General features: G+C 43.8%; 1 protein-coding gene across 1 annotated transcript in view; it reads left to right on the forward strand.

The window, feature by feature from the left end:
* The window catches only part of LOC144129253 (salivary peroxidase/catechol oxidase-like), a 118,649-nt gene extending 108,779 nt beyond the window's left edge, over positions 1-9,870 (forward strand). The window contains exons 14-16 of the mRNA XM_077663267.1: positions 5,010-5,179; positions 6,491-6,599; positions 7,599-9,870. Coding sequence (XP_077519393.1) covers positions 5,010-5,179; positions 6,491-6,599; positions 7,599-7,692 — 373 coding nt within the window. The 3' untranslated portion in view covers positions 7,693-9,870. The remainder of the gene's footprint in view (positions 1-5,009; positions 5,180-6,490; positions 6,600-7,598) is intronic.
* The last annotated feature ends 7,108 nt before the right edge of the window (positions 9,871-16,978 follow it).

Raw genomic sequence — 16,978 nt, forward strand, 5'->3', positions numbered from 1 at the left:
AGAAAGCGTCATATAAGGCGTCAGCTTCTTCCGGTGATATTTCATACTCAATACCCTACACTATAGCAACGAGAAATAAAGTGCTTCGCATAGCATACTGTAAAAATGTGAACCCTTTAATTAATTTTTACCTGTGCTGTGAAGCTCTAATGGCGATTTATTTTTATTGATTTTTCCCCGCAGATGCCTTCCTGAATATTTTATTTTTCGTTCTTTTTTTCTGTTTTCTTGCTGTCTTACCGCTTCCTTGACATCGTTGTTTTCCATTTTTCCCCTTCATGAAGTAGCAAGGGTACAACTGTATAAGTACTGAACACTATTTCCACCGAATGCTTCCCCCTCGATAACTTAATCGTTCTTCACATTGTGTGTTGCTTTTAGCCTCCCGTGCTTCAAACATTCACCATCACATATGTTCTGGAATTGTTTCACTAATCGCTTTACCTTAGGCTCTTAAAACAGGCCTGTCGATTGCGTTCCAACTACAGTGGAAGAATTTTTTTCCACCGAGGTTCCAACTGCGTCAGGGTGCCGAAACTGCGCGGGCATCGTGGTACTGTAAACTGCGCCTGCGCCATCTACAGTTGCCTCCCGGCACCAAATGTCCCCAAGAGGGTCACTTTCGCCTCCGCGCTCACAGAGGGCGCGTCGTCTCTGTTGACTGCTCGCTGTACGTTAGCTGTCTGGAATGCAGTTGCCATATGGAAAGAAGAGAGAAAACTTCGCCCCAAATTAAGAGAAATCTCGTCTGCTGTCGACATTTCTTTGACGCGAAATAGGCGTAACCGAAAAGAACGTTTATGAAAGCCATAGAACATTAATTATTTCGCAAGTTCTCTAACACGACTGTCAACGTTTCCGCAATCTCAGTGAAATAGGGTAGGTACTCTGAAGCTGTATGTCGAAATAAAGCTATGACTTTCACAAAATTGGCATTACTCTGCACAGCTCAAGGATGATTACTGCTCTGGTGAAACATACAAGAGATTTTTTCATTAGAACAATGGTTTTAAAAAATCAAATGTACTTTGCCTTACTCAGAAGATTGACAAAATAAAATTAAATATAGTTCTACGATCATAAAGAGGAATAATGAATTTCAAGGAAATGTAGACGCGTGCATTGCAGCCGTAAAGGTTGGACATTCGGGCTAATTTTGCAGCTCCCGGTGCCCCTGTGCTTCCTTTATTAGGAGAATAATTATATCGAATGATTCTGTAGGTCCATTGGACATTTGAACACAAGCTTGTAAATAAGTTATTCCCAGGTAGCACCGAAACATTGGAACAATGTTACATTTTTTTTTTTCTGAAACGTTATTTCCATGTTCTTAATGTCCTTTTCCTAAAGTTTCCGCAATGTTACAACAAATGCTAAAATTACCTTTCTGTAACATTAATTAACGTTTAAATAACAAAAATGCAATATTGTCGAAAAAAGTGAAGCAACTGTGCACGAGCACGCAAGCCCGCCAGTTGTTACGGTACACCACTTACAACGCTTTTTTAAGAACCACCAACGATAGTGACACTCGGGCCCCACTATATACAGCACTACATGCAAATTATATACACTCAGCTCCGAATGGATACCACAAATGGATACCATGAATGAATACCACGAATGGATACCACAATGGATACCCATTGCTGACGTGTGCCCCATGAATGATAGTGGTGAATGGACAATAAGCAAAGTTTTAAAACAAAATTATGGGGCTGTTCATGCAATCTATGGCGGGCACAATCTAAGAGATTTACTGTACGAACTCGTGTGAGGGGCACACTTTTATTTAATTCGTGTGTCTGTTTTGAAGGTGCAGTCCGTACACGCATTAATGCCCTGACTTAGGCCCATGTGTATTCATCTGTATCAGCGAGTTCTCAGTCAATCGTTTCCCGTTCGTCGTTGCAAACTCCTACTCTCATCCTTCCTTTCACATGTCCTGTCAGGCGTTCCTCAAAGCCCCGTACTAGGACCCCTTCCTTTCATAACCAACATTAATGATCTACCCCTTTACGTTGAATATAACATCCGGCTTTCTGCGGATGATTGTGTAGTGTACCTGACCCTAACTAACCCGCCCGGCGTTACTGCTATTTAGAACGATCTCCTCAAAATACAAGAGTGGTGTGATATCTGGCTTATGAAACTATCCTTAATAAAGCTTCATTACTGTCTTTCAGCCGCCCAGTGACTTCACTACCCACTCCCTAGGGGGCTCTACATGCCCTTGTTTATCTGAAGGCTACCCCTTAATTCGCAATGATATTTATTTTTTATTCACGACTGGTCAGTTTATTCAATTACTCCCGAAGAAGGGTACGTACGCGAAGGGCCATATCGCCCACAGCAGGCTTGTAGTAGGAGACACCACAAAATAAGAAATTAAAAACCACTGCAGCATATTCTATCTCTCAGCACCTATTAAAATTTACCTACCCCCATTAGCATTCAGCCTTATTCAGCATTTACCGTTATTATAATGCAAGTCAGCATTACAACAGTAATGTTTACTTTCAATGTTAAACTACTGTTTCGATATAACATATAATTTTACTGTAACGTTGGCGGAACTTCGATTAAATTTCTGTAATATTGTTCTAATGTGCCGTGCTACAGGGGCTAGTTCATTAAATAATTTTGTTTGTACGCGTGCATGCCGCGAAGGAAATAAGCTACACAAATTGAATTAGTTGTTCAAAAGTATAAAGGTAATTTGTGGAATTTCGGGAATAGCTGCGAAAGCAAGAGGAGTGAGGAAAAAGTCAGTTAACTTTTCTTTTCTTTTTTAAAAAAAACTAAATACTCATTTAAGCATGGATCTCAAGTGAAAGCAAGTCCCTAGAATGACCCCCCCCCCCCCCCGCCACCCCCACGAAATTGCAGCCATCACCTGCCCATGCACCTTCCTAGTGGAAGTCACATCGCACCTGTCATCATGAAAATATGTTATATGTACTTATGTTAACCCCACCCCTTTGTTTAATACCTCCAGATGGGGGTCCTTGAGGAAAAAAAATGAAATGAGTGAAATGAAATCCACCATACCATTCCGGTCTGGCGTTATAAGCTGGTGTTATAACTGGTGTTATAACTGGTGTTTGTAACTGGTGTTATAAGGTGGGAAAAACTTAGAGCCCGTTGTTTTCTGTTTCACATTATTCCAAATTTGGGGGATGAAAACCGTCGGCTATCTCACAGTTGACAAATGTGGACAGCCAACATATGCACAAGGGCCACCCTGGGATTCGTTTTATGAGTGAATTTTTTTTTTTTTGCAAACGAAGGGAAATAACCAAGAAGAGCTCTTTTTGAGTGCGAAACACAATATGCATCGCTGCCAATGATAGGTCGCAAAAATATATATTGCGCTAAGAGAAAATTTATCAGCGCGATTGTTTTTCTTTGCCGTTTCTCCAAGTTTATTATTTTACGTATGCAAGCTTACCACCCGAATCCGTATGCCCGACATAGGTGCGTTTGTCATGACGTCTTACTGTGACTGGGAAAACTTTCCTCTGCTGTGGCACCTACCACAGTAAACATAGATCTTCGTTGAAACGGTATTATGCTACCGTAACGTCAAGCACGCGTTACTCAGACTAGAATAAACCATGACCAATAAATATTTTCTGTCATACAGGTTAATAGCGATGTGCTTTAAAACGCACCGAACGAAGCTAACGTGAGAAGTAAAGCAAAGCGGCGTCTACAATCAACAAATAATATTTCAAAAGCAATTTCAATGCAATTGGTCCCGCGTAGGTGTTCTCTTTTGAGCAAGGCGGATTCTCTAGGCCAAATAGCGTTTTGCCGGGTAAATCTTACTCGGAATTCGAAATTGTGCAAAAGGCGGTCTCACGTAGAACTTCAGGTCTTAACAATAGATCGCGAAATATCATCATGCGAGATAGGAAGACTAATTAATCAATGCCTTTTTTCTGTGCTAATAATGTCACATTAAAAATTGAGATTGCAGGGCTATTGCCAATGATGCAAGGCAAAATAGCGGGCAACCGATCCTTCTGCGCGGTAGAACTAACTACGACGAGACTTGCACAGTTTCTGCACTTCTCGCAAGTTCGGATTATAAATTCTCATAGTTTCGCAAGTTTAGCAGATGCTAATAAGATTGCGTCCATGATAGTACGCTTGCTGGACGGCCATCTGATGTTTCGTTGCTTGCGTCGAGTTTGAGATCTTGCAAACGCTTCTCTTGATCTCTGTACAATACCGCGCGAAATATGACAATAGCCTAGAAAATGTTGCCATTGTAGACTATGAGCATTTGCTATCCCTTTCCGGTGCTGCTGCACTTCGTTAGCACGGAATTACTGAACGGCGTGGTCTGCACTAGCCCACAGTAATTATCCACTGCAACAGTCCATTTCTAATTTCGGAGTAAACTTTTTCTCTGGCTCAAGTGGCGGACGGCGGTACGAGCTCAATCTCATTCTTGTGCTCTCCTTCCTACGAAACGAAAAGAGAAAAATTATGTCTCGTATTGTGTGCCGTAAATAGAAAATATGGTTACACAGTGCACCTACAAACCATAGTTGTGCTCTTGAAAATGCACCGCCCAAGTCATGCGTAATAGCGAGTAATGAGTCATGCGCCGGGTAACTATACCCGGCTTCAGATGCACAATTTTCTTAACAAAAAGGAAAAAAGCTTGAAGAAACACCAGCACAATGTATCCGGGCAGTTTATTATTCGCATCAAGGTATGTATACACCATGTGACCGTTAGGTGCGGGCTCCCTCCAATTTTATTTTGGCCTTATCTTTTTCTTCTAGGACGGCGCATCTGCCGCAATCTTGCCCTGTTAAGCAATTTAGATCGTGCGAAGAAAGACAGTTACTAGTTGCAGTTACAAAGACAGTTACAAAGGCGAGTGTCTTGGGTGCGGACGAGAACTGAAACCTTAAGAAACAGACTGTACTGAATACAGGGCCCAGTAAGCTATGGTTGAGTTCTGATTGGTGGCTCGCTCGCTTCGATCGCAGGCATCCGGACGACGTGGACCTGTGGAGCGGTGGCATCTCCGAGAGGGTCATGCCGGGAGCCATGATTGGTCCCACCTTCGCGTGCATCATCGCGAGGCAGTTCTCGAACCTGAGGAGAGGCGACCGTTTCTGGTTTGAGAATCCAGGCCTCCCGTCATCTTTCACGCTAGGTAAGGACGAGTTACCGCTCTGTTATGTGCTTTTCCATCGATGAAAAACCGAGGTATCTGCCGGGCTTCACTTCAAGACGAAAACTGATTACTGTGGACGCGTACACATTAACACTCCAGCACACGGCATGGAGCAACACAGGATTAATCTCTCGTGAAGAGAACGTGACATTAACTCGTATACATGAAATCACGCTATCTCGTGCGTTGGTCAAAGCTGATGTAGTGTAGCCAGACCTGTGGTAATCATCTATAATACATACTTGTGAAATACAATGGTGACTGTTGCAACAGCTGGTAAAGAAAAAAAACAATGTAAAACGTTTGTGGATCTATTACTTGCTCACTGCGCCTTAATAACATATATACTTCATTGTTTCATACACATGCAGCATTTTAGAAGTTTTTTTTTTGTTTTAGGCAGCATAGTTTTCGACCGAGGCACACTTAATTTTATTGATTTAAAAGGAATTTAGCCGTATACATTCAATGCTCATTTCATAAGGCTGGACAAGAGGTCATAAGGTCATAAGGTCGGGTACCATTCTTTACTGCTTTCGGCCACTGAGTCCAGTTGACATTTGCAAGCGAGACGAAGGTGGCTAGTGTAATTCTATAGCCTCTTCTTACCGGATGCTTTGTTAGACTCCGTTTCACAGTGGTCTAAGTAGTAGTCCCCGCGTGGTTCTTGAAGACCATGGTGACACAACCTGCACCGAGGCAGTAAACCGCGTGACGCACGTAACAGGAAGGGCTCGCAATCTTTTCTTACCAAAATTCCGGCAATGCGAGGGGGTTAATGCCAGCGTCATGCACAACTTTCGCAAACAACTGAGCACACTCGAAGCAGTGCATACAAGGACGTGAAAAAAAAAGGGGGGGGGGGGGGGGGGCTTTGTTTGCAGTGAGATCAAATTGCGTCATTGCATCATTATTAGGCATGTGTAAAGCAAAAGCACTCCATTGTTTCCATTCTTGTATTCTGATTTGTATCTTGTATGATTTGTATGCGCTAGTACTGGAGTAATCGTGCCCCTGAAATTGTTATATTTGGACCGCTACTCTTAAGTTTTCTCGTGGGGATGGAAACCTTTCTTAGAAAGTGTTTGAGCCTAGGCCGCTGGTTCCAACCAGAGTGAAGCCAAAGGGAAAGGAAAGAGGCACGTGTTGTTGGCGATTCAAAGAGCCTTCGTACCTTATTTTGTGTTATTATATACGCTAAGGCAAATGTGCGCGTTATTTAAATAAGTACACGACATTGGCTTAATGAACGCGATATTCATGTTCATCATATCTTCGTTTCTCTTACAGAACAACTTCAAGAGATTCGCAAGGCCACGCAGTCCAAAATAATATGCGAGAACGCGGACGACATGCCCACGATTCAACTATGGGTTATGAGGTTGCCCCATCCTATCTAGTAAGTGCCGAACTTCTCCTTTTTATTTGACTTCTATGCTGTTTATGAAAAGCTTTGAAGAAAAGAACAGTCGTTTAGGGCAGGCTCCAAAGTATAGAAATACCAGTGGAGATTGGAGTTCATTTATTCTGCGCACTTCACCTGTATTCCTTGTAGCTGAAAGTTACTCGGCGCATTGATTAAAAAAATCGCAGATAAGAATAACTAGTAAGTGTGATGCTCATGTAAAACATTGTTGAACAAAAATTTTGAATAACCGAAAACTGTAAGGTACTTTTATGGAAATAGTGAAGCTGTGTAGCAATTTTTTTTCCAAGTTTTTTCATCACTTGCATTGAGCAGTTAAGACTACCATAGAAATCCAATTGGAAACGCTTTTGACGCAGCAAAAACTTTCATAGCAAATAAATGCCAGGCTGTCGCCGGGAGATCTGTGGATATATTGATTGTTATGGTGAAATCTTACAATACATGATAAAATTGCGTTCCTAAACTATTACCAGTTAAAAATACTTTTGTCCAGAATTGTTGAGTATGGTACGATCAACGGTATATTGCATGCAGTTATCCAGCTCATGTTTAAATTAACAGCTTGTCGTGGTGTGAAGTGGAGTTATCCGTTGAATAAGTAGTAAATATTCGCATTATTACCGCGTAAGATGGCCAAGTCTTTGCTTTGCTCCGTGTTTCGAAACGTAGGCTTACAGCAACGATAATAGCGAGATAATGGGGCAATTGCTCCTCCCAAGGGAAAGCCGGAGCACATAAGGGCCAGGGCAGCCTGCCAGGTTATTCGCACTCTTTGTTCTTTAACCTCATAAGCTATAACAAGGAAAGCACGGAGGGCAAAAAGCGCTCGCATTAAATAATTATCCGGATATGCGTATGCGAAAATAAAGCGCTTGCCGGTCTATAGAGCGCAAATCGGGAAATGATTGAGCACCTACCAGCCACCAACCATTTCTTTCCTTATTTCTTTCTTCCCTTCGCTCTGTCCAGCAACCCAAGGTTCCGCTGCGAGGATATACCGGGCATCGATCTGCGATACTGGCAAGAGGACCCCGTTCACGGTGGATACTCGTTCAAGAAGTAGTGATTTGTGTGTGGTGCAGTTTTTTTTGCTCGTTGGCCTCGGGGGCCGCCCGTGAAATGTGTGTGTGTGCGCGTGTGACGCCGCCCACGGATATACCCTCACACCCGGTTTCCCACTGGCGGATACCACCCGAGAAGATGCCAAGTGACTCGCCATCGTGATTGTTCGCTGCCTGATGTGAGAGCCGCCGTAGCAACGGCGAGGCGACCGCCCGACAAGGCCCATGTTTCAGCGGAATTACACCTGAAGCGACCAACACGTCTGCATCTGGCCACATTGTTGCCTATCTGTTCGTTCTTTTTTTTTTCGTCCTTAACCTACACGCTTTCTACGCGCCGCCCATTTTCCCTTTGCCAATGTTTGAGAGATTTAGATAGGGCTAAGTACTGCGCATAAGACATCGCTAGGCAGCGCGCAGTCACTTGCGATGTCGCGTAGGTGTGTCCTTCCAGTTAAATGAAGGTAGCCATAACGGCTACTTGTATTACCAGGTTCTAGGTAATCGAAAGCGGTGCAATATCGCACAGAACAGTCCGCAGGTGATTTTTTTAGCAACATTCGTAACGAATTATGCGCCACATTAAAGCCTTTCCGAAGGCACAGCGCCCCAGTTAATTTCATTTAGTGACACTCAAAGCTGCAGGTTTTCTGGGGGCTATATACCAATCTTGAAATCGAAAAAAGCTAGATAAAAATAAACCTATTGAATTTTAGAAGCGTGCTAAACGTTAAACATGTCACAACAATCGAGCATTCGTAAAATGAAGTCCCGCATTATCAAAAGCACGCTTTGGCTGCATGAAGCGGTTTTCGTGCTGAATTAGTGTCGTTCGGTTGCTGTTTGTTCGCACAAATTGCTCAGAGCGGGTTATTTGAGCGTGAGTAAGCTTAGTGGTCTAACGAAGAATGAAAAGGTGATCAACAAGTTTTTCCAACTTTGTTTCCCTTTACTAAGAACGGGTAATTATATGTGTCATGCGTTTAGATGCGTCCAAGGCCCCGTCGTATTTCACGAATTTCGGAGGGTGCCATTTTCCTTTTCTTCTGTATTTCTTTTGTGCCACTTCAATATAGCTGCTTTCTTTGCGTTCACGAAAGTTTCATTTGAGCTTATGCGAGTCAAGCTTTTATGAAACGCACGTGGTTGACCTGACGGGTGCTTTATGGTCTGGGTTCTCGTGGACTAACGGCTACAGCAATTCCTAACGCTTCTTTAGGCGTCTCTTGAAGCTTGAACTTAACAACTCATTTCTCACACTGAAACTAGCAATCATCATCGAGTTCATGTCACTCCTTGCTGGCTATTAAACAACTGTTATTGTATATTTAAGTCTTATTCTGTTACGCTACGGCGCGGAAATCGGAAGGTGTCTTACGTACTTACTAACGAAGGGATTGTTTCGCGTACGATGTATTGTTCCCAGTGATGCACTTGTATGGAAGCATGGTTTCAGCCTAAACCATGGGCTTCATATCGCATCGGTATTTATTGATCCTAGGAGTTCATTTTCATGTAATTTGTAATTGTTGAGATAGAGTTTTTCTAAAAAAAAAATGGCCGCTTCTCTGCTGCATTGAATATAATAAAAGCTTGTGTATAGTTAGGGAAGTATGTATATAGAAGCGGTTATTACGAGGATAGAGTCAAGTCTGTCGGAACGTTACGTCATTGCTCACTGGCAAAAAAAAAGGAGACTAAAATAGTAACATAAAACTTTATCGTATATGCTCCCCATGTCAGCCTATCATGACAGTGAGTCCGCGATGAAAAGGCTGCCATAGTGACTGTATTAGACAGAAAGAAGAAAAAAAAAAGGGGGGGGGGGGGAGTCGGGAAGCAAATAGAAAGGATAACGTTGAGCCCACAGCAGCCTTAATTATAAATGTACTTCACGCTCTATTAAGCACTCGCCTTTCTTGTAGATTACTGCTTTTGTGTGCGATACAATCCGTAACAAACTGTGATCGGTGACGAGTTTAAACTCCCTCGCGGAACGCATGCCACGTGTCCGTGCTTGAAGCTGTTAGCGCTGGCTCGTGGATAAGGGAGGGATGTGCTTTGCCAAATGCGACAGCGTCGGATGTTGACCGAAACTGCGGAACGTATCGTAGAAACATAGACACTGTGGAATAGTTGTAGAGCACTTTTGTAATAAATATTTTCCTACCTGTACAAAACCAACGAGTATTCCCATTCCATCGGCTTTCTGCATAACGCACAGGTACGAAACTGAACGTTTTATGTTTGCAGTCACTGTCGTCGAACAGGCTGGCAGGTAAGCACCTGCATCATGCTTGTGCGCGCACTCATTGCGCCGAAACATTTTTATGGACACAAGCAAGAAAACACGGCCATGAAAAGAAGGGCTGTAATGAACCAGTTTGAGAAAAATCTCAAGGGAGCATGAAAAAGAAAACTTCTTTGACATGATTGCCATAGGAGTTGGCACAATAATAATAATAATAATAATAATAATAATAATAATAATAATAATAATAATAATAATAATAATAATAATAATAATAATAATAATAATAATAATAATAATAATAATAATAATAATAATAATAATTTTATGAATTGGTATGACTCTTTTTTATTTATTTTTTTACCTTGAAATGTTGACACTTGAGCCGCGCGCATACTACTCGCGACTAGCAAACTGCAGGAATTACAGACTTGTCTACCAGATGCCGATATTCGCGCTTTTTGCAATAAAGTTTCGACAGGCACCGATATTTTGGTTACTGTATTCATTGATCGATAGTATCTGTCTTTAGAAACAACAAAACCAGAATTCAACCTAACAAAAAGACCCCCGCATAAACTGAACAGCGTTCCTTTCCCTCGCCACTCGCCCGCCTATCGGAACCAACTCCGTCGCACGCAAACATTCCGGCCACAGAACGACATGCTTGTGTGCATACCCCACTTGCGGCAACAACTCAATCCACACACGCGCGCGTACAACGGTTCTGCGCACAACGCTCCTGACGGCTCTCCAACAAAAATGGCATGCAGGAAAACAAAGCCCTTTTACGGAGCGGCTCTCCATACTGCCTTGGTGTGTGGCGTGAAGTGCGCCGAGGAAAAGCGGGCCCCAGAAATGGACGCTGACGACGGAGGCCGTGGCGCTGGGGCACGCCAACAAAGCAAGCCGCCGCGCAGCCATAGCGCGCATATATGATGCGGCTATGCACACGAGCGGCTCCGAGCGCCACGGTGCGGTCTGGCTCGGCCTCTGCCGCGGCGGTTCCGTTGTTAAATGAACCGCGAAGGGCTCCTGTCCGCGGATTACCCAGACGAGGGCAAAAGAGCCGCGGGTAACAAATGACGCACACGTGCAGGAACCACTGGACCAAGCACTGTGGGACACGTGGAAGCGAGGGGCTCAATCCGACCCTCTTACGGAGATGAGGTCTCCTTTTTTCCTTTTCTTCTCTAGTTACAGTTGCAGCCTTGCGCTGTAGACCCTCGTCGAAGTAACCTCGAAATCTTATTTCAAAAATAATTCCACCAGCAAGCCATATTAGGTGGGGGGGACGAGCATAGGACCTCTTGGGAATTAAGACTGAACGCATCGCAGTGCAGGTTTGCTGTGGCCACTTCGCAATCAGCGAATGTGCATACAGAAATTCGTTTGACCAGCGCGAGCACACTAAGTTAGCGCAACTGGGTGCCGGAACAAGAATATGATAGTTAGTCTGAACAGGAATATGCATATGAAACAAAAATGTGCGTAAAAGAAGAATATGCTGGAACAAGTTTCACTGTTTAGGCACTTACTTACGCGTGCTCACGTACAAAGCCTAACGTGAAACTAACAAAGAGCTTTGAAATGAATGAGGAGAGTAGAGTGAGGAGGAAACTTTAAGAGCAAGAGTGAGAGAGCAGGGTGTATTACAAAACAAGCCCGAGTTTATGATCAGGGAGTCAAAATCAGGATAACGAAAAAGGCTTGATCGGGAGATGGAATGCGGAGTGCAGGTAACCTGTGGTCCATTAAGCGGCCAATGGGTGAGAAATTTATCGTGCAATCGGCGTTGCCTGGTTCATGATGGCGACAATGATTATTGTGAATGCCTGTACCCGTCAGGAATAGCAACTAGCAGCTAAGAGCGGCTTTCGAGAAGTGTTCCTTCTTAGCACTATGCAACAGGCTTGAGCGGACGCCGGCATTCATTTAGGAGTGAATTTCTATCCTCAAATTTCTCGTGGCTAGCAAAAGCTTTCCTTCATGCCTTTCTAGTCTTTTATATACTGATCATGAAGCATCAAGAGTTACTGAAAACGCAGTCATGAATGATATTATCACAAGAGAAATATGGGGTATTCAATAGTAAACGCGTGGTTGCGTTAAGCTAGGTCCTTGTTAACGTGCTCATTAAAGAGCCAGAAATTATGGCACTTGAGTCTAATGCCTGCGGATACAATTTTAGGGGTGATATTCGTGTCACTGCGCAGTTTTTTTTAAAACTTAAATAGCATTAAGTACTATTTCAAACTGTACAGACAATAACCCCAATGTGGTGCGCGTGGTTTGCGAGCAGTTGAAGTGAAAACGTTTTTGAATGCAGCTAGACTCTTACGAAGAAAACACTAATGCAGCTTGCTCAATTCTTCGAGGTTTTCAACACTAGTCGTTGTCTGGTTTTTAGCTCCGTATGAGTGCTCATGGGGTACATATGCATTACTATTGGGCACTGAAAGAAAGCAACGTGGTGCCTTTCACGAGTGTATGTATTGAGGATAAGACGCTGCAAGAGCTCGATACAGTATGCGAAAGCGCCTCAAAGCTGGCCTCATCGAGTTTTCGCCTTTTTCAGAACCGAAAGACTGCTGTCGCTTGGCATCGAACACAGAAATTATGCGAACTGATGCGATCGCGAGGCGAGGAATGTGAGCAAGTGAACAAACACCTTTGGTAAACTACCTTTCAAAAAGTTCTTCCAGTAAATATAAATTGTTTTGGGGATGTCATGAGCAAAAATTTAAGTCCACGCTTCTACTCTTCTCTCCATGACGCAGGAGCGCAGTTTCTTCTTTTATTGTCGGCCTCGTAGCCGTTGCGTGCATGTGCGAGGCCACTGAAGCTGCACGAAAACGCTGTTCTAAAGCAAACGAAGTGTATACTAAAGCTCTGCACTTTCTCAGTGCCTAGAAACGAGGACACCGGCGCGATTACATTACACACTTTTGCCTCCGAGGTGCAGGTGTGGTTTTGCACTCACTGGGAAGCGGCAAAGGACCTTTTAGTCTTGCTTTGATAGCTTTAGCGCCGAAACAAGGAAAGAAAAGTTACTCTACAGGGCGCTCAAGAGTGGCCGGGAAGCTCGTTTATCTCGGTAGTTGCGAGGAAAACGATTTCTGCCATTTTAGTGTCGGCAGTTTCGGTAGCTTTCAACAAAGACTGATGACATTAACAGGGGTTTGCAGTGGAGATGAGCTTCACAGATATCGTCCATTCAGTCTTATCACCCAGAGGTTTCCCTATGTACTCAAAGGCGCGGAGTAGCTGCCTATGGCGTAGATTGTTTGAATTTATTTTCCACGCATCTAACTTAAGGAAAAAAGGCAGCGATAGGTGTTTCCGGCCACCGTAAATATCTCATTACTCACACTGTGCCCGCGCACGCACGCGCGCACGCGCGCACGAAAGGATTCAGAGAGCTAGTAGGCACGTACCCAGAAGCCGGGCGCATTATCGTTACCTTTTTGCACAATTCCTGCATCTGAGTGCAGGTTTTTCGGGGAGAAACAGTGCGTAATAACACCGGACAGCTTTATCTACTCAACAATAAAAGCAGTCTCGTTCATGTGTGCACTGCACAGAGCTACAGCGAGGCATTCCGTATACCACATGCAGGAATGATTTGTTCTGGAGGTATTAAGAAATACTGGTATAATTACTGTCATTAAAACAAAGAAAGGGGGAGGGGAGCCAGCGGTGATGAAATGGACAGTCAACGATTTGCGCTGTAATACCTTTGCTTGACGTTATAGTGGTTAGGAGTAATAGGGCAGCTGTGGCAGTTATGTCTGTCTCATAATGGTGCGCTGGGAGGCGCTTAACGTCAAAATATCCAGTTCACCAAAGTCGTAATGAATATTACCTTCATACAGAATGAATTTATCGAGTAGACATGACGAAATAGTAGCGCCTCTTTATGCACTGATTTTCACGGTACAAATTGGAAAACGTGCACGGCAAAATTGTGCCCTTATTCACCCTCACGCGTGTGTCTGAAGCACAAATTAAGGTGCAAGTTTTCGCACGGGTATAACCACTCGTACTATTTTCTTAGAAAGAGTATTCCATCTGTCAAATAGGTACGGAATTCATGGCTTCATCCTCTAAGACATGTAGACGATGTTCTAGCGCCAGCTGATTCCTCCTTTTACACGTCAGCTCTTTTAAGCTTGGTGATAGCGGTGCAAAAGAATGCAAAAGCATACCCCATACAGAGCTGAATACATTACGACTGCAGAAAGAAACGGAATACCGATATACAAAAGTTATAACACAGCTGGGGCTGCCACACAACCCTACTAGGTTGGCACTGTGGCACAAAGATTATACAGAAGTGGACTCAGACAAAAGTCGGGCGTTGATTTCCATCTTCTCTTAATTTTTGTCGGCAGTATCAAGTGGCACGCTGTACTTTAGCCCAGCACACGAAAATCACGCTGTGCCTTTATTTTTACGCGCGTTCGTCGCGGTAAGATAGGTGTTGCGGACCACTTCGCACGAAGTGCGGGCTAACCGCGCAACAGCTCGATTATCGCACCCACTGTACGCATGTGTCCTATCACAGCTGTCCTTCCAGCCGTTCTCCTTGAGGGCGCGGTATGCGCACGCACGGGCAAATAAAGAAAAGACAAAACCCACATCGTTCGCTCAGAGCAATTGCGCCGAAACTTTCCACGGAGAGAACAGATTGTCTCACGATACGACGCATGAGCGGCCGTGGGCACGGAAAGGCAGCGGCCACTCTGATCGTCACTTGGGTCGTTGGGCAGTCGGCCGGACGCTCTCAATCACTGGAAACAATCAGGGTTAGTGAGCGTGGCCTTCGTGCCGATGCCGTCTAAAGGTGTCAGCAAAAGCGCTTTCTTGTATGTTATTTTTGTTCCCGTCCAAAAGGCTATAAATGACAACCGCGAAACATTTTTAATTTCCTCCTTGTACACTGAGTTTATTGCATGCGCTTAAGAGTTTTTATTGCCGCCTTGCCGGAGGTATCTCTCACTGAGCAGGTACGGGGTATCGATTTTTTTGCGCGGCAATTAATTGAAACTGGGTTGCATTCTGCGCCTATAAGAAAACGCATTAAGTTGTGACCGCAGCAGGTTATTAATGTCTGTGGTGTCGACCTTCACACCTTTACCTTTCATTTTTTTCTTGCGAGGAGGTGCAGTAGTATACGTGCGGTTGTTGTACAAAAGCAGGACACATATACAGCGGCTTGAATGTGTGTACAGATAGAAATACATGCTTATACAGTGCGGATTGGAACTGCGGACTTTTATTTCAACGAAAAAAGTCACGGTTAAGTTTTTCGGCTGTGGTTAAGGAGGTTATCATGTCGTAGGTCTATTGAGTGAGTCTAGAGCAAATCAGATACGAGTGACCATACTAAAGCAGTTTCACTGTACTAAAATGATGTGGCAGGAAAGGGCGTTAAAGTTTCGCCTCAATTTTAAACGAGCAATAGTTCACGATTGCTTCACGAGCTACTCTAAATAATTTTGATTGCTTACATTGCTCGCGAAACGTCAGCATTTAGAGGAATTACGCAAATTAAAGGAATATGTGTTTACAGTGCCGCAAAAAACCGGCAATGAAACTAAATTTTATGTGATTCTCGTATGTGCTTCACCGTAACGCAGCTATATAAACGCCTCTCAAACCTAAGAGTTTTACAAACGCTTAATGCAAGGCGTCATATTGCTCGCTGAAGTGTTGTATACGTGCACGTGTGAGCAAACACAGAGCAAGTAGGAGCACGAGTGCTTTGCATGTTTTGCACCAGTCCAAAGATCGAACCAGTCCAAAGATGCAGTGTTCTGAACCTCTTGTGTAAACATTGTACATCTCTACTGGAAGAAATTAACGTCTTGCAAGTATTGCATAGCACGAGTAGAGACCATGGATTGCTAACTCAATGGATTGATAACTCAAGGGGCTTGTGCGATTCGACTTCAAAGTTGAGCTCCCGTAGAGTAGTACAAGAACCGCCGTAAGTGGCTCCGCTTGGTGGTATCGAGCTGGTGACCTTTGGACCGTGATGCTGCGAAGTAAGGAATGTCTAAGCACAGTACGTGCGAGTTTAAAACGGCGTTCTAAGCCATAGCTTCTGGTGCCCGTCCGTGCCAAAGTGACATAGAGAGCTCCTCGCTCATGGAATGATCTTGGAGCTTCAATACACCATACTGATCATTGTTATAGTACATTTTCCGTCATGCCATCTTAATACCTGCCGTCTTTGCAAAAGGTATCTAGCCTTACAGGTTGGTTTCTGAGCCGTGTCGCGAACCACTTATGGTACACCTTAAGCTCTAGGCCTGTGTAAGGTAAGGAGAACCGCTGCCCTTACCTTTCGAGAGATTTCGGTCTTTAGGGGTGCCATAAAGGCTGAAAGGTAAACCCTATTGTCTGGTAACTTTTGACAAATGCGGTACATGCCCAGCCATTCGAAACCTCTCTCACAGCCAAAATCAGGCGCCACTAGCCTTATTCGATGGCAGCCTGTTTTTGATAATCATTAGCGCGGCAGAATCTCGCTTACAAATTCATCTCTGTTTTGAAATGCATCGGTTATAGCGAATAATTGGAAAATTCAGGATGTATTTTTGTTTAGAAATTGGTCGTTTTTGGTGTAAGCCTCATCGTGCCATGTGAAACATACAGAAAGCATTAAATGGCTTGTGTTGATTTTAGAGGTGCTTTTGCATAGCTGCGTTGCGGCGAAAGGCAACGCGTTTCTCTTTGAAGTTTATCGTCAGTTATTGCTGTCTTCATTGCTCGCTTTTGCGTAAAAGTAAGGGACTGATCCCACAGCTGAAGTTAAGGGAGAAAACTATGAACTGAGGTCTAACCCTTTAATGCTGCAAAAAAAAAGAAAAAAAAGCTGTGTGCTCTGTCTTCCTCATTCGCATTTTTGCAACTTCCTCAGCTCCACAGGATGGTGTCAGCAAGGCCGCCTATACGTCACTCGTCAACTATCGCCAGCCTTATAGCCAGTAAACATCGCAGCTAGCTTTCAGCATTTATTTCGACCTGAC

The sequence above is a fragment of the Amblyomma americanum genome, chromosome 4 (assembly GCF_052857255.1).
Source record: "Amblyomma americanum isolate KBUSLIRL-KWMA chromosome 4, ASM5285725v1, whole genome shotgun sequence".
NCBI lineage: Eukaryota > Metazoa > Arthropoda > Arachnida > Ixodida > Ixodidae > Amblyomma > Amblyomma americanum.